This window comes from Synchiropus splendidus, chromosome 6, assembly GCF_027744825.2.
Source record: "Synchiropus splendidus isolate RoL2022-P1 chromosome 6, RoL_Sspl_1.0, whole genome shotgun sequence".
Taxonomy (NCBI): domain Eukaryota; kingdom Metazoa; phylum Chordata; class Actinopteri; order Syngnathiformes; family Callionymidae; genus Synchiropus; species Synchiropus splendidus.
This window is the reverse complement of record NC_071339.1, coordinates 1,789,928-1,803,729: the sequence shown is the minus strand read 5'-3', so window position 1 is coordinate 1,803,729 and position 13,802 is coordinate 1,789,928. Positions and strand designations below refer to the sequence as shown.

Sequence of the window (13,802 nt, the reverse complement as noted above, 5' to 3'; positions counted from 1 at the left end):
CTGCTAACTATTGCGTCTTGTTGGTTTTGTTGGCATGAGTGGATTTATTAGACTAGTATTCTCAGTCTACATGATTTTGTCACTTCTTCTTATAAAGACGGAGACAGTTAAAGAGAGGTTTACACTGTAGTAGATGTAGTACACACATACAACAACAAACAAGTATATGCATAAAGCAGTGACCTTTGACCTTCGATAGTACCGTGCTAGTTCTACTTCAAGAAAGTGAAAGTGGGGATCTGTGATTACCGGAAATTTGCGCTTGTAAAAGAAGAACATTTTGGGTAAAGAACTTTCTCCTTTTATGAAGTGATAAATCCCATACTCCAGTGAATACAGTATTTCTGTGTCAGCCGAGAGCCGGAGAACTATGGTGTGATGCTGTTTTTACAGTACAGAGAACATCAAACATGAACACCCAGGTTTCATAACCTCACAGATGCACAAGTGCAGTCGGTCTGAAGAGTGAAAAACATGTTTCTTCAGTCCAGCCAAGAAGAAAGGAACACAATGTCAACAACAGTTCATGCTCCAAGGAAACTGTCCTCACAGAATGCACCCCAGAAAAAGAGGCCACTTGGGAAGCAGCTGTCGAACATCTAACAGAGTTGAGAAAACATTTGAATCTCTGACCCTCAAGCGCGACTGACAAACATAACTAGACCTTAAATGGTAGAAGTGTGCTCTGTTTGCTTTGGTCTGAATCTCCAGCGCGAACTGTGGCAGCGCTGTGCATGGATTTGTGCGTGAAAATCATAACATTATGCCTCAAGTTTTTGGCAGAGTTCTGCTCCATGTGACTTCCTTTGCAGCACGTGGAAGGGAGTGGTTTGTTTATCCAAACGTGAGCCTTGTGCGCAGACTCGCCCCGCTGGTGTTGTATGGGACTCATTACTCTTCCACGGTTAAACAGAACCAGCTGATAGCAGAGCTGTTGCTCCCGTGTTGTTTTTGAGGGGAGATGTGGTGGTTGTTCGTCTGCCAGCTTGTTTGTGTTCCACGCAGTGACACCGCCCGCCCAAAACTTGAGATGAAGCCACTTACAGGATCAATCATTTAACCCAGATGAGTTGATACGGTGTAAGCGTGGGACGATACTGAGGCTTCATCCGAAGCTTGCCTGACCTCCTTCACATGACAGACTGCTGGCTGCAGGCATGATTCCAGAGATATAGCTTCTCATATTACGTCCTTGATAGAATCAAACGTGAAGGTATTTTCCTGTGCTGCGTAGTCTCCACCCCCTGGACTGTAGATTCCTGCATTCTCAGCCGGCTGCTCTCCTGTTATGATTCCATACGACTTATTAACTGTGCCCTCCATGATCCCAGCTGGGATTGGTTCCTGCCAACGCACAATGAGGCCCTTGCTTCTTCATTGTCCAGCTCCTGGTGGTCAGCTCCTTCTGAACACCGCTCTTGTCCATGCAAAGAAAGTCATAAATAAATGTGTTCCGATGATTCATCTGAGTCAAGCTGACACCCAGATACCTGAACAAGACGTCAGAACATTTCACCTTGAAGCAGACAACCGCACAAATATGGACTCAATTCCATCGAGAGGTTTGTGCTCTCAAGAAGAACACATACGTTTGGAGTGTTCTCTTGACTTGGGTTCATCACAGCGAGTGCATGTCTGTTGCTCACAGGAAACCACAGAGAACAGTCTGTTCCTAAATAGTGGAGGCGTCGAGTGTGACGGAGCCACAGATGATCTTTGATCGTTCACTCGGTGTTTTGACAGGAAACCAGAGAAACTTGACAGATGTGTTTTGCACATGCGTTTCACCAGCAAAAACAAATGGCGTTGGACGTTGCGGCTGCACCCGAGGCCCGGTGCATGTGCTTTGAAGTGAGCTCCACTTCAGGTCCCTGCCAGGGATTCATCCTCGGCAGGTCTGAGAGCAGCAGCTCAAAAGCAGCATGTGAATGTGATGATGAGTGAGAGGGGATATGGGGCCGAGGTGAGCACGTGAGCCGCTTGGATCGGACTCGAAAAGGGATGAAATCAGAAACCACTCACCCAATTAGTCAGAGGGTGCTCTCATGCAACACCATGTCTTAAAGGTTGCCGTGTCAGGGCGGGCGCACAATATGTCAGGCCCAAAACAGAAGCGCCAGCCAAATAGAATTTGATCTCAAGATCTCTTTGGCTCACCTGAGTTTGGCGTTCGAGATAAGGCTGTCAAGTCTAAGGTGTAAAACCAAGACATACTGGGTTCATTTCCAGACCAGTTAACCTTAAATATCTCTTCCCACGCAGCCTCTCCAGCGTTGGCATGGCGACCAGCGCACGCAGAACTGCCTCTGGGGCCTGTACGTTGACAAGAAAACAAGAAGCATATTTCCATGTAACCCACGTGAGTGATGACCTGAGCGATAAAAGAAAAATCTGAACATGTCAGGCTGCAGTCTGACTCTCACTGCAGTCCATTTTCTCTGACATATTTCCCCATGCCGTACATTCCTGGAGGTCTGTTTACAAACACAACTCCACCTCCAGCCAGACGCGCTGCCAGCTGACTTTAGACAAGCCGCTTCAAAGTGGGTCATGGTCCTCAGCTTGTTATTGAATGACAAGCTCAGCACGCCGACAGCACGCCAGAACCTCCAACACTGCATATCTGCAGCCCGCTATCTGGTGTTTGCATGTATTTATCGCTGGCTGCCACTTGTGTGGAGTTTCACGCATTGGTTACATACAGCGAGGAGGTAGTTGTTGTTGGCCCTGGGCCATTAAGCTGCTCAAGTTCTCTGCTTTCACTGCCGCACGTGATCAGCAGTGCTCACTCCTGACACATTCTGAGCTTCTACACTATCAGTTTGTCCATATGTGCCGCTTTATTTAGCCCATAAAAGAAATTTAAAAGGATGGATTCTGTCTTCGACCTATAGTTGTTTCAGCAAGGTCGATTGTATTTGGCCAGAAGCAACACGCCTTTTACAACCCAGGCCCTGGGCACCGTTTGCGTAGAAGTTTAATGCACTGTTCAACTTCAGGAATGCACACTCAGAATGTGTGCATGGACTTGAAGAATCTGAGCTGAACATGTGAGGCTGCTTGAGGCTGTGTTGAGTAACTGCACGCTGCCTTTCAAATATTAAATCTAAAATCACACGTATACATTTGAAAAACACCTTCTCACTCCTACGGCGGCAGAAAGTGGAATAAAAGGTTTTCCCCTGTAGGTCGGGTTTAGGACCAACAGAGGGGTGACAGTTCTTCTTTGACTAGTGACTAGGTTTTCATAACACATTATGTCTTTCACGATCAGGGTGATTTCAAGGGCAACACACTCCACCGCTCTTTTCAAAAAGGCAGAAATGAAGTGTGAAATGTGTTTTATCTGCGTCCACATCTGCAACACTAAAGTCCACTTCGAAAAGGTCACTCGTCCACGCCTCGACAGAGAAAATTGTCCGTCGCATACTTTATTCTCATACAGTTGTTTCCTACTGCGACCTGTGATTGTCCAGGGTGCTAGCCCAGCGAAACTGCAAAGCAAAACTGTGTGCAATGTCCCCATTAGGCACAGAGTCATCGTTGAAAGACACACGTTGTCAGGGTTTCAACCCCGATACCAGGTAAATATGCATGGCACTAGCAGCTTCGTGGAAACATTGGAACAGGGGCCAAATGTCACGACCCCGAAAAAGAAGCTTGACTGTCGTGATGCTGAAATAAGCAGCTCAGTTTAGGTTGAATATTGTGCTGTTGTCAGCTGCACAGAAGAGACTTACAGCAAAAGTAGTTTCGGCTCAGAAATTGTTAGTTTTCTTTTTGTTCAATATGTATTCATTCTTTAGGAAGAACTGAAACAGCATATGAAAGGATAGAAACCACTCTCATGCCTTCAGATTAATAATAAGGCAGGCGTGATCATACACATAACAACTGAGAGGAAATCCCAAAGAAGATTTAAACTTGAGGTGGACTGTCATCAGAAGGTTCTCATGTTGAGGCTACCAAACATGCTGCCAACACAGACGATAGAAAGAGGTCAATAAATACTTCTATCGATATTATTTAACTGCTTATTTAAATGACCCTAGTAAGGCGTCATCATGGCTCTGCCCATGACCCTAAGCTAAACCAACCAAGGATGACTCCTGGAGGAGTGCTGGATCAGCCGGGGAGCCCACAGAGGTGGCCTGCAGAGGGTTCGCTGCACAGCCTCCCTGCAAGGCCTCCAAAATCTTGGGCATCACTGGGGTCGGAGGCCCATCAACATCATCACCGAGGCGGCGGATGTTCTCTCACACTGTCTATAGATGCGGAGAGGAGCATGTAGGTGGTGCAGCAGTGCCTGGGAACAGGCAGCGGCCCAGTCAACCTCTGTCACCTGAGTATGGGGTTTGAACGACCGGAAAGACTCCCTGACCCATTGTGACATCCAGGTTGCATCACGTCAATGTGTGTAGTTTCCAATATGTGTTTGGCGTTTTATGGTGTCAAATCATTTTGTGATTTGGGCTTATGCGACGTCCTCTGAGGTGAAGTTTATGGAGGAAATAAGACCAACATGGGTTACAATGACTATTATTTTATCTTTTGACAAGTGGTTGAACATTGATCTTGTCTAGTTAATGGATGTACACAACAAGCCAAAGCCAAGGGGAGCGATGACTCTATATGTCAGGTGAATTAAAAGCTGCTTTTGGGTTCATTAAATCTCCCTCTACTGCGATCACAGCGTGGCAGTTGCACCTGTTAATCATTAGCATGCGAATGACAGCCTCTTCTATCTTTCCCTGATACATTTCACTCTCTTCTGGCCGTTTCTGGACGATAACCCTCTGTTTGAAAACGGCAAATAATAGTTCAGGCTGAAAACTTGCGTGGCTGATAAGTAAAGAGGCTTTATAGCCGTGGAGACTCGTGCTGGAGAAAGCTGATAAGAAAACATCCATCATCAGAGCGACAGCTCTATCAGCGCCTTATCATATTGGCTCACGTTTTATTATTTCTCATCGTTGATCACACCAACATCCTTATTGCTTCGCATGAAACTTCCCCAGAATTACTGTGCAGGAAGACCTGACTAACATGTGGCTCACACAGCATCATTTCCTTTGTGATAATGAGAGACCAACTGGCAGGTGTCCGCACTCAACATCGCCGCCCTTGTTGTATATGGAGCCGCACGAGCGTTGAGATTAGGAAGCAAAAGTAGGAATTAACAACAGTTGAGTCTGAAAAGAAAAACAGAACCAAAACAGCATTGACTCAGAAGAAGATCTAAATAAAAGACGGAAAAATTCAATGTTAAATAAAATCTATTTGAGTCTCTGCGTCATAAATTAGATCATACTTTATAGGGGCCATTTAAACAGACAATGATGGCAATAACAATGAGACTGTTTCCATAATCTTGGATGAATCCCTTTCTATCATGTCCATAAAGATCCACACGTCGATAAGAAGGTGCTTTTGTTTTCTTTTCTAACTTCCCTGTAGCCCTCCTCACGTGAATAGCTGAGTCATGTTTCCTCTATAAACAAAGTGAAACTGGAAAGTGACGCAGCAGGAAGGAGCTGCCCTTGGCTTTGAAGGTCGCATGACACACATTCAGGCCAGAAGACTTCTGTGTGCTATAGCGGCACGTTGCCCAAAACTGGAGTCCCAACACGGGGCTGTCAACGCCTCCAACACTGACCATCCGCCTCACGTGTCTGGCTCGGAGGGGAGGCATTCGTCCACTTGAGAATGGTTAGCAGACAAGCTGATCTAAGATGGAAAAAATGTTCTGGTGTGCACTCACACATTTGATGTGGGGTCGCTGAAATAGCCACGATAGCCAGTGGGCTGTTGGCTTGACCGTTCCATTAGAAAAGTGGGCCAAACTGCAGACAACGGAGTGGCAAATGGGACTCTCAGAGCTGTTGACGGGGCCACTGCTTTCAGGTCACACAATCCAATTTCACCAGAGCAGATTTTCCAAAAGACATTCTCAGACCCGAACTCACGAAATGTACCTAAACGTGGCAAAGGATTTTTCAGAATACGTATGAAAGTCATTATCATAAGGCAGATTGTGATGAGGGGAGGCTTGGCGCCGCAAAATATTGACGTCAGTGAGGGGTGATAGACATGTGAAAAAATGATTAAAAGATAAAATGTCGATAAATAAACCAAACAAGCATCGCAAACTTTTCAGAAAATAACTTAATGGACCATGCTGCATCAAGCCCTGATTTTATTTTTTAAGTGGAAATACAAGTCGGAGTGTAACAGATAACTTCGACTTTGTTTCTAAATTTTGCTTAATGGCTTTTTCCATGGTCACATTTTTCACAATGTGCGTGAAGAGGATGTTGATGGTGCGACCCCAGCCTGTCTCATCCAGAGGGCCCCGGGGGCTGCAGAGCCGCGGCCTTTTGTCCAAAAGCATGAGCCCATTAAGAGGGAGACCCAACTAATCTGACAGAACACTGACTCACCAGCGAGGCCACAGTGACTCAGCTAGAAGCAGCAACCACTGCCATGCATAAGAAACTCTGGCTACACGCACAAAAATATCATGCGGAGAATATGCAGCAATGAAGAGATTAGTTTTCCATTATATTTTGGTTGTGGACCTCAGATATTAATAATTGAAAATCAGTAGAAATGCTTCACTCTTGATATTGATTTACCTTCTAGATGAATCCAAGTTAAGCTGCTTTAGTCAGCCAGTTTTGACAGATGATTTTCTTAAACTAGTCTTGCTAACGTGAATTTTGAAAATATGAATGTGAAACATCGCATCAATATAGAGAATAATGCTCTTTATGGAAGCGAATCTGACCGGTTCTCATGACAACGGAGCGGCCAAGTTTTTAATCTCCAAAAGAGATTGCGAATTTAAAAGTACCCGGCCGTTCTGGGGGACGCCACAGTCCTGGGAAAGTCAGTGTACCATGTAACTCACTTACTCTTCTTTTGTTCTAACACACATTTCCCGGCTCCACCTGTGTGAGTACAGGAGTGGAGAAGACTGGGCGAACTGTTCGAGGGCTGATCATTTAATCCTCCCCTGCTGAGGTCTGGGATCCCTTATTTATAATCCCAGAGTGGAACTGGAACATCAGAGATTAGCGGCCGAATACGTCTGCTGACCTCTTACGTGCTGTAACTGGGCTTTGAGCTCTTGACACAAATGTCCAACTCATTGGGTCGTCTGTCACTCATTTTTTCAATACTGTGTCACATAATAGTTTCAAATGTGTTTCATTTATTCACATTAAGGTGTTCTGTTAAAACAGTTCTGCCACAAGCAGACCGGCCTCCACTCACACTGCACTGGACACAACCTTCTGATGAGCCACATACAGCTCTTCACACTGTTCTCTCCTGTGTCCTCCCAAGACATTATTCCCACTAAAATGGACAGCGTGCAAACATAGCGCCGCTAGGATGCAACTTTAGACTCCAGCTTTGGGAAGTCAAGAAGACTGAAGCAAGAAAAAGTCTTTGCTACTTACACTAGCAGCACGCTGGGGATTATAGGTCCAATAGTTTCAAAGAGCTTTGTGTTTTGTCACATGAACCTACACATTTGTGTCCCGTGCCGTGCCATTTTCCTCGGGAGTCCGGTTACTTGTCTAGAAAAGCCATACTTGAATACTTGTCGCGAGTAAAGTCCCTTTTAGGTTTTAAAGGCACCTGTTGTTGTGCCTCACATTTAGCATCCTTCTTTCCCACGATCTAAAGATGCGTGACGCCAGGCGTCCGTTGTGTTTCAACCCTAATGTTGGTAGGTGAACAAAAGACAAACCTTAATTATAATTGTTGTTTTCAAAATAAAGAACAATACATTTGGAGTTAAAAAATAAACTCCCAAAAATATCTACATAACCCAAATTGGTCTCATGTAAAGCAGCTTGCCATTGTGACTGAAATGCAGTGTAAACATTTCAAACAGAATTAAGTCGAGCAGGTAAACACCTCAGCGTCGCGTCAATGTGTGTTGATGACGAAACCAAATCCATTATGAGCAGCCACTCTCCAGAGGTGAAACCTGTTCTTATCCGAGCAGCCTCCACCCTAAACTAAAGCTACGAAGCACTGACCCTGCTACTCTTCGGAAACCTTTCTCTGAGGCCAATTTAACTCCATACCATGGAGTCCAACCAGCCCCCTGGAGGGAGGTACTGACCACTGCAGACACTCCGGGAAGGCTGCAGGCACAGGGCCTCTTCTGGTGGAGACTATTATTAGACATCGACGTGTAAAAGAAGTGTAAAATGATCCTTTATTTGCGATAGCCACTGCTTACATTCAATATATTTTAAACTGTGACCACCATATGTGTGTGGAGTCTTGAAACGCAGACCCATTTACTGCGTGGAAAATTGAGGCCTTTTCGAGATCTACATTTGTAAACATCTCCTTGCATGTACAGTGTGTTGGGGGGTGGCAGGGGGAAATGTACATCATGTGTTTTTGTGTCTAGTGTTTTTCCTGCGCTCCCCTCCCCCTTTTCTCCTCTTCCTCTTTGTTTGCTTGATCCTCTGCAAGGTGCCCTGACTCCTCCCAGCGACAATTGGGCTCCTCCGATTGGTGGTTCGTGCCAAGGGGCGGGGCTGTCTCTCTGACTCCGCTGTCTTCCGAGCTGGTCGAGCAGCTCCCGCTTCAGTTTCGGTCCAGAGCTGCTCGACGAATGTGCTCCAACGTTCACGCGTTTTTAAACGGCCATTCGGTTATTGTATAAACTGGTACACGTACACACACGGAGTTTGTCGAATACAGTGTGATTCGGTGTGTGAGTTTGTCCGATCGCGACGCGAACGACCGCGGCGGAGGATTTCGTCGGCTGCTTCCTGTTCAGCCTTTTGTTTTTCACTGCCTGCTTTGGCGAAGACGCGCAACAGCGCCCCCTGTGAGCCAGCAGGGAACCAGGCCCAGGATAGGGAGCCAGGCGAGTGGCCGAGCCTCGTGTCTCCCGTGCGACGTGGGTCCGCCCAGCTCAGCTGTCCGATGCGGAGTGAGGATGAGTCCCGCTCTGGAGGCGCTCATGCAGGGGGACGGGACTCCGTATCCCGGAAAAGGAGTGATGCTTGAACCCTTCGTGCACCAGGTGGGAGGACACTCTTGTGTGCTGCGCTTCGGGGAGCAGACCATTTGCAAGCCACTCATTCCCCGCGAGCACCAGTTCTACAAAAGCCTCCCACCTGAAATGCGGAAGTTCACCCCTCAATATAAAGGTAAGAACCAGTCGTCTCTTGTGCGCATGCGCGTGGTTGTTTTGACTGGCTTTCATTTTTCCATCATGGCTTCCTCTTTCGTCACCGTCAGTGCTGGCAGCTCCTGCGCGAGCGCCAATGCTAACATATCTCACGTTTGGTAATACAAGAATGACCGATTTTTATCACATGTATTCACGGTGCGTCCAATACATGTATGTTTTCTGTCCTGCGTCTCTCACGGGAAACGCTCTTATCACATGTGGTTATGTAAGTTGACCCTCTGACAAGTTCACCGTAGCCACGGCATTCTATAAGAAGTGAAGCGTAAAACTTCCATCAAAGTTGACCTTGTGAGTCGCGATCCCTTGCTAGTGTCTCTGGTCATGTCGAGATCCGAGCCACTAGCTAATATGTGCCAGCAAGATTAGCATGCGAATGGTGGTTGACGCTGTCCCTCCGCTTTTAAGAGGCTTGGAGGTCGTGTAAGGCTCCTCTGGTAACCAAAATAAATGTTCAGGTAAGGAAGCTTCAGGAGGTTTGCAGATCCAGTTTCTGGGCCTGGTGTAAAAGCATCCTGTGGCACACGGTCAACATGTGTTCAGTGTCAAGTTTTGGGGTGGTTGAGTGGTTCACCCACAAACAATGAGAGCTGGTACAAAGTGATCCAGACATCATGTGGCGACAGAAGACTCACAACGAGGATCTGACCCCGGAGATATGTAGCGTGGCCCTATAAAAAGACCCTGGATGAGGAGTAGACACTTGTGGGCTCTCTTGCTCTTGGCAGCTTGTAGTATGCTGGTATTACTTGAGTGATCTGTTCTGAAATGCTCACGGCTTTGACGTCTCCGGGACGGAATTTGAGCTCAAGTTGTGACTTGCATCAATAAACGAATGGCTTGGGTCATTCGACAGGCAACTTGTGTTTAGATCAAAACAGTATTAATTACTTCCCTGCATGGAAACAGATCTGATGCTTGGATTTGACGTGGCTGCGGGGCTTGGCATTGTGAAGGACAAAGCTGAAAAAGGATGCACAATATAATGCTTCTGAAGTATGAAGTGCCCTTGCAGATTCTATTAGGCCCATGATATCCGGCGTGGAGACAGTGACTCACACATTCCCACGCTCCTTGTGTGGTGTGATGATGGTGCAGGTTTTGAGTGACCAGTATTTTCCATCAGCCCAGGCCAATAAGGAAAGACTGCTTCCACGGCGGTGACATCATTACACCTGTTGTGTGTCACCTCTCAGGCTGATATATTACAGCAAAAAGGCGTTTCATCCACGTCCTTACTTGTTATTATTGACTGCTGTCTGGTGGCTCATCTGTTGTTTTGGTATATGATACTCTGATTTGTTCCCTCTTCAGTTTGGATGCAATCCCGTCAGCTGTTTGTGAACCCTTTTTTATCGGCTTGTGTGGCTGTGTTGTGTATTCTCCGTGTGACCTGCCCCTCCCCTGACACACAACCTTCTAGGGACTTTTACCCTGGTAGACAGAGGAGTGGGGGAGGGGGGTCTTTAAAACCCACTTTGAGACCATGACATAATGCACCATTCTATTGCTCTGTTTTGGTTACTCATTATCTCACATAACACCCCTCACACGCGGCTCCTATCTCGCTTGTTGTTTTCACTTTCTCACATATTGGTCAAATGCTGGTTTGCCAGGGAAAATGGGATTTAAACATTAACCCAGGCGCTTGTGTGCTGTGTCAGCTCAACATGGGTCATGGGGTTATTTGCTGATTGTGTGTGAACTTTCTCAAGAAACGTGTTTTTCGAACGAATGCATTCATTCTTTTATTTTATTCATTTTTTTTTGCAGAAATCATTAAAAACATCTTGTAAAAGTTTTTTTAAATGATGGTTGGCAAATCATTCCAGGTGATTTCAGATGCATTGTTATTCGTCCTGGCAGGTGTCGTGTCCGTCAGTTTCGAAGAGGACGAAGAAGGGAACCTGTGCCTCATTGCATACCCACTTCACAGCGAGTCGGGCGACGTGGAAAACAAGGACCCTTCCTCCGACTGCGAGCCCAAGAGCAAGATGGTGAAGTGGAGCCATAAGAAGCATTCTGCTCTGCTGATGGAGAACGACAACTACAGCAAAGAACGGAGTCGTCAGAGTCGGAAAGAGGACAAGATGAAGAGGTAGGAAAGCTCCATTTGCAAACGGCCATGTTCTCTTATCGTGGGACCCATCCTGAGATTACGTTTTCATGGCAGCTATCGTGATGAGATGCAGTCTCAGCAGCAAGCGGAGGTTCTTTACTTTAGCCTGGAGAAGAGCAACATGGTGCCACAGATCAAACACAACCCCTGGAGTCTCAAATGTCACCAGCAGCACCTGCAGAGGATGAAAGAGAACTCCAAGCACCGCAATCAATACAGTATCCTTCTTATGCGTCGGAACTACTGACAAGTGTTCTCTGTTGTTGGGTTGGGAAACAAGCTGCATCCATGGTGTCGTGTGATTCTTAACCCATGGTTCTCAGAATTCATCCTTTTGGAGAACTTGACGTGGCGCTACACGATGCCATGTGTCCTGGACTTGAAGATGGGCACTCGCCAGCATGGAGATGACGCAACAGAAGAGAAGAAGGCCAACCAAATTCGCAAGTGTCAGCAGAGCACATCCGCCTCCATTGGAGTGAGGCTTTGTGGAATGCAGGTACGACACAGGGATTGGAGAATGGGCCTGTTTGGGCTGCTGGTGTTGCGCTGCCGTGCTCACGTTTGCTTTGTCTGATCTTACGCAGGTGTACCAGTCCGACTCGGGCCAGCTGATGTTCATGAACAAGTATCACGGACGCAAGTTGACGCTTGCTGGCTTTAAGGAGGCCCTTTACCAGTTTTTTCATGACGGTCGGCGCCTTCGCCAAGAACTGCTGTCCCCCGTGCTACGCCGACTCCGGGAAATGCAAGCTGCTCTGGAGGCCTGCGAGTCCTATCGCTTCTACTCCAGCTCCCTCCTCATCATCTACGACGGAGATCCTCCCAGAACCCCCACCAGGCCCCGGCATCGAGGAGGAGAAGAGGGGGAGGAGGACGAGCCGTCGGACGAGGAAGAGGAAGAAGGGGCCTACGGCTTCCCTCGCTCCTCGCCGTCCGGTTGCAGTAACGGCATGGCCGGCGGCGGCGGCAGCAACGGTGGACGTTCGTCCCACGTCTCCGGGGAGGCCAGCGGTCCAGCTGTGGACGTACGGATGATCGACTTTGCACACACCACCTGTCGACATTACGGAGAAGACAGCGTGGTTCACGAAGGCCAGGACAGCGGCTTCATCTTCGGCCTTCAGAATCTGATAAGCATCATTTCGGAGCTGGAGGATCACAGTACTGATTGACATTGGACATGAGCCGTCACGGTCTGAATTACAAGCCTTGAGCTGAAGCTCCATCAAAGGTGCATCGTCCTACAGGGTCTCGCCCTCCTCTGCTCGGAGGGTGCCTCCGGCTCCTCCCGAGTCAGTGAGGGGTCCGCCAGGTCGGGCCCAGAGGACAGAGCCGACTGTGCCCACACTTGCACTTGTTTTCAAACTGCTCCTGAACTCGCCATTCAAGGTCGTCGTGAGAGAAGAGAAGTGGGTTGTTGACAAACATAGGGACTCTGGTAGCATGGTCTTGGCCCCACTCCCTCTCCAAAGGTCCCCCTGTGTATGACCACTGAAGTTCTCTCTAAGAGAGAAAGGTTGTGACAAGCGAAGCTCAAGTGTAGTGCTGGGAGCATGATGTGGTGCTTTACCTTTCGTGGGAAAAACTCTTTTTTTGTGGTTGGGCTGGTTGGTGAACGGCACAATTTCAGCAGGGGCTTTAGAAGCTGACCTTGGACGAGTGGTTCTGCAGCCTTGTAGCAACTTGTGCGCTTTGTGAAACATTTGGTGTTGAGTAACACAGTGTGTCCATTATGCCACCTGGGTCTGGAGTTTGCGAGTGGAGAACAAGTTATTTGGGTTCAGAATAAGGGATCTGCCTTTTTCTCCGACCGTTGTTCTCCCCTGTACAAACCTTGCTTTGGGATTACAAACTTGTTTTCTTACCGTTTCCTCTTATTTTCCATGTCATTCCTGATTTGTTGGACAAGAGAAGATGTATTGATTTAAACACTAGTTAAAGCTTCTATAAAGACTTATTTATTTGAAAGGGGTTTGGAAATTGAAACATTCCGAGTAACCACTTTAAATGTTTGTTCCAATACTGAGTTTGATTTATTTTTGTTATTGCAACAACTTTTGTGTACATGTGTGTTAAGTGTCTTGGAAAATAAAGGCATTCATTTGTGGTAAAAAAAATTACAAATCTTGTCCAGTGTTTTTTTTTTTTCTGTTTTGAGCTAAGGTGTTTTAGGTTCAGTTCATTTGGATCATTTTGTCGTAACACTTTCGTGAAAGTTGATATATTTGAGCGAATCCTGAAGTCATTATTGTTATTTATTTTTCACTGAAATGAAATACACTTTCGTGTGGAAATGTGTTTTACGTGCGGTGTACATTTACCCTGATATCTAGATCATACTGATGTGAAAAATATAGTTCTGCAGAGCAAACATATGCTGGAGAAACCTAAATTTGAAGCAGATTTAGATGATAATAACATTAAATACTAATCATAGTAAATAGTGATATATAA

General features: G+C 46.7%; 1 protein-coding gene across 1 annotated transcript; it reads left to right on the top strand.

The window, feature by feature from the left end:
- Nucleotides 1–8,610: 8,610 nt before the first annotated feature.
- LOC128761176 (inositol hexakisphosphate kinase 2-like) lies at nt 8,611–13,476 on the top strand. The gene is made up of 5 exons (XM_053869206.1): nt 8,611–9,185; nt 11,093–11,324; nt 11,400–11,563; nt 11,669–11,844; nt 11,933–13,476. The coding sequence occupies exons 1-5, from the start codon at nt 8,972–8,974 to the stop codon at nt 12,518–12,520; spliced, it is 1,374 nt and encodes a 457-aa protein (XP_053725181.1). The 5' UTR covers nt 8,611–8,971; the 3' UTR covers nt 12,521–13,476.
- Nucleotides 13,477–13,802: the final 326 nt, after the last annotated feature.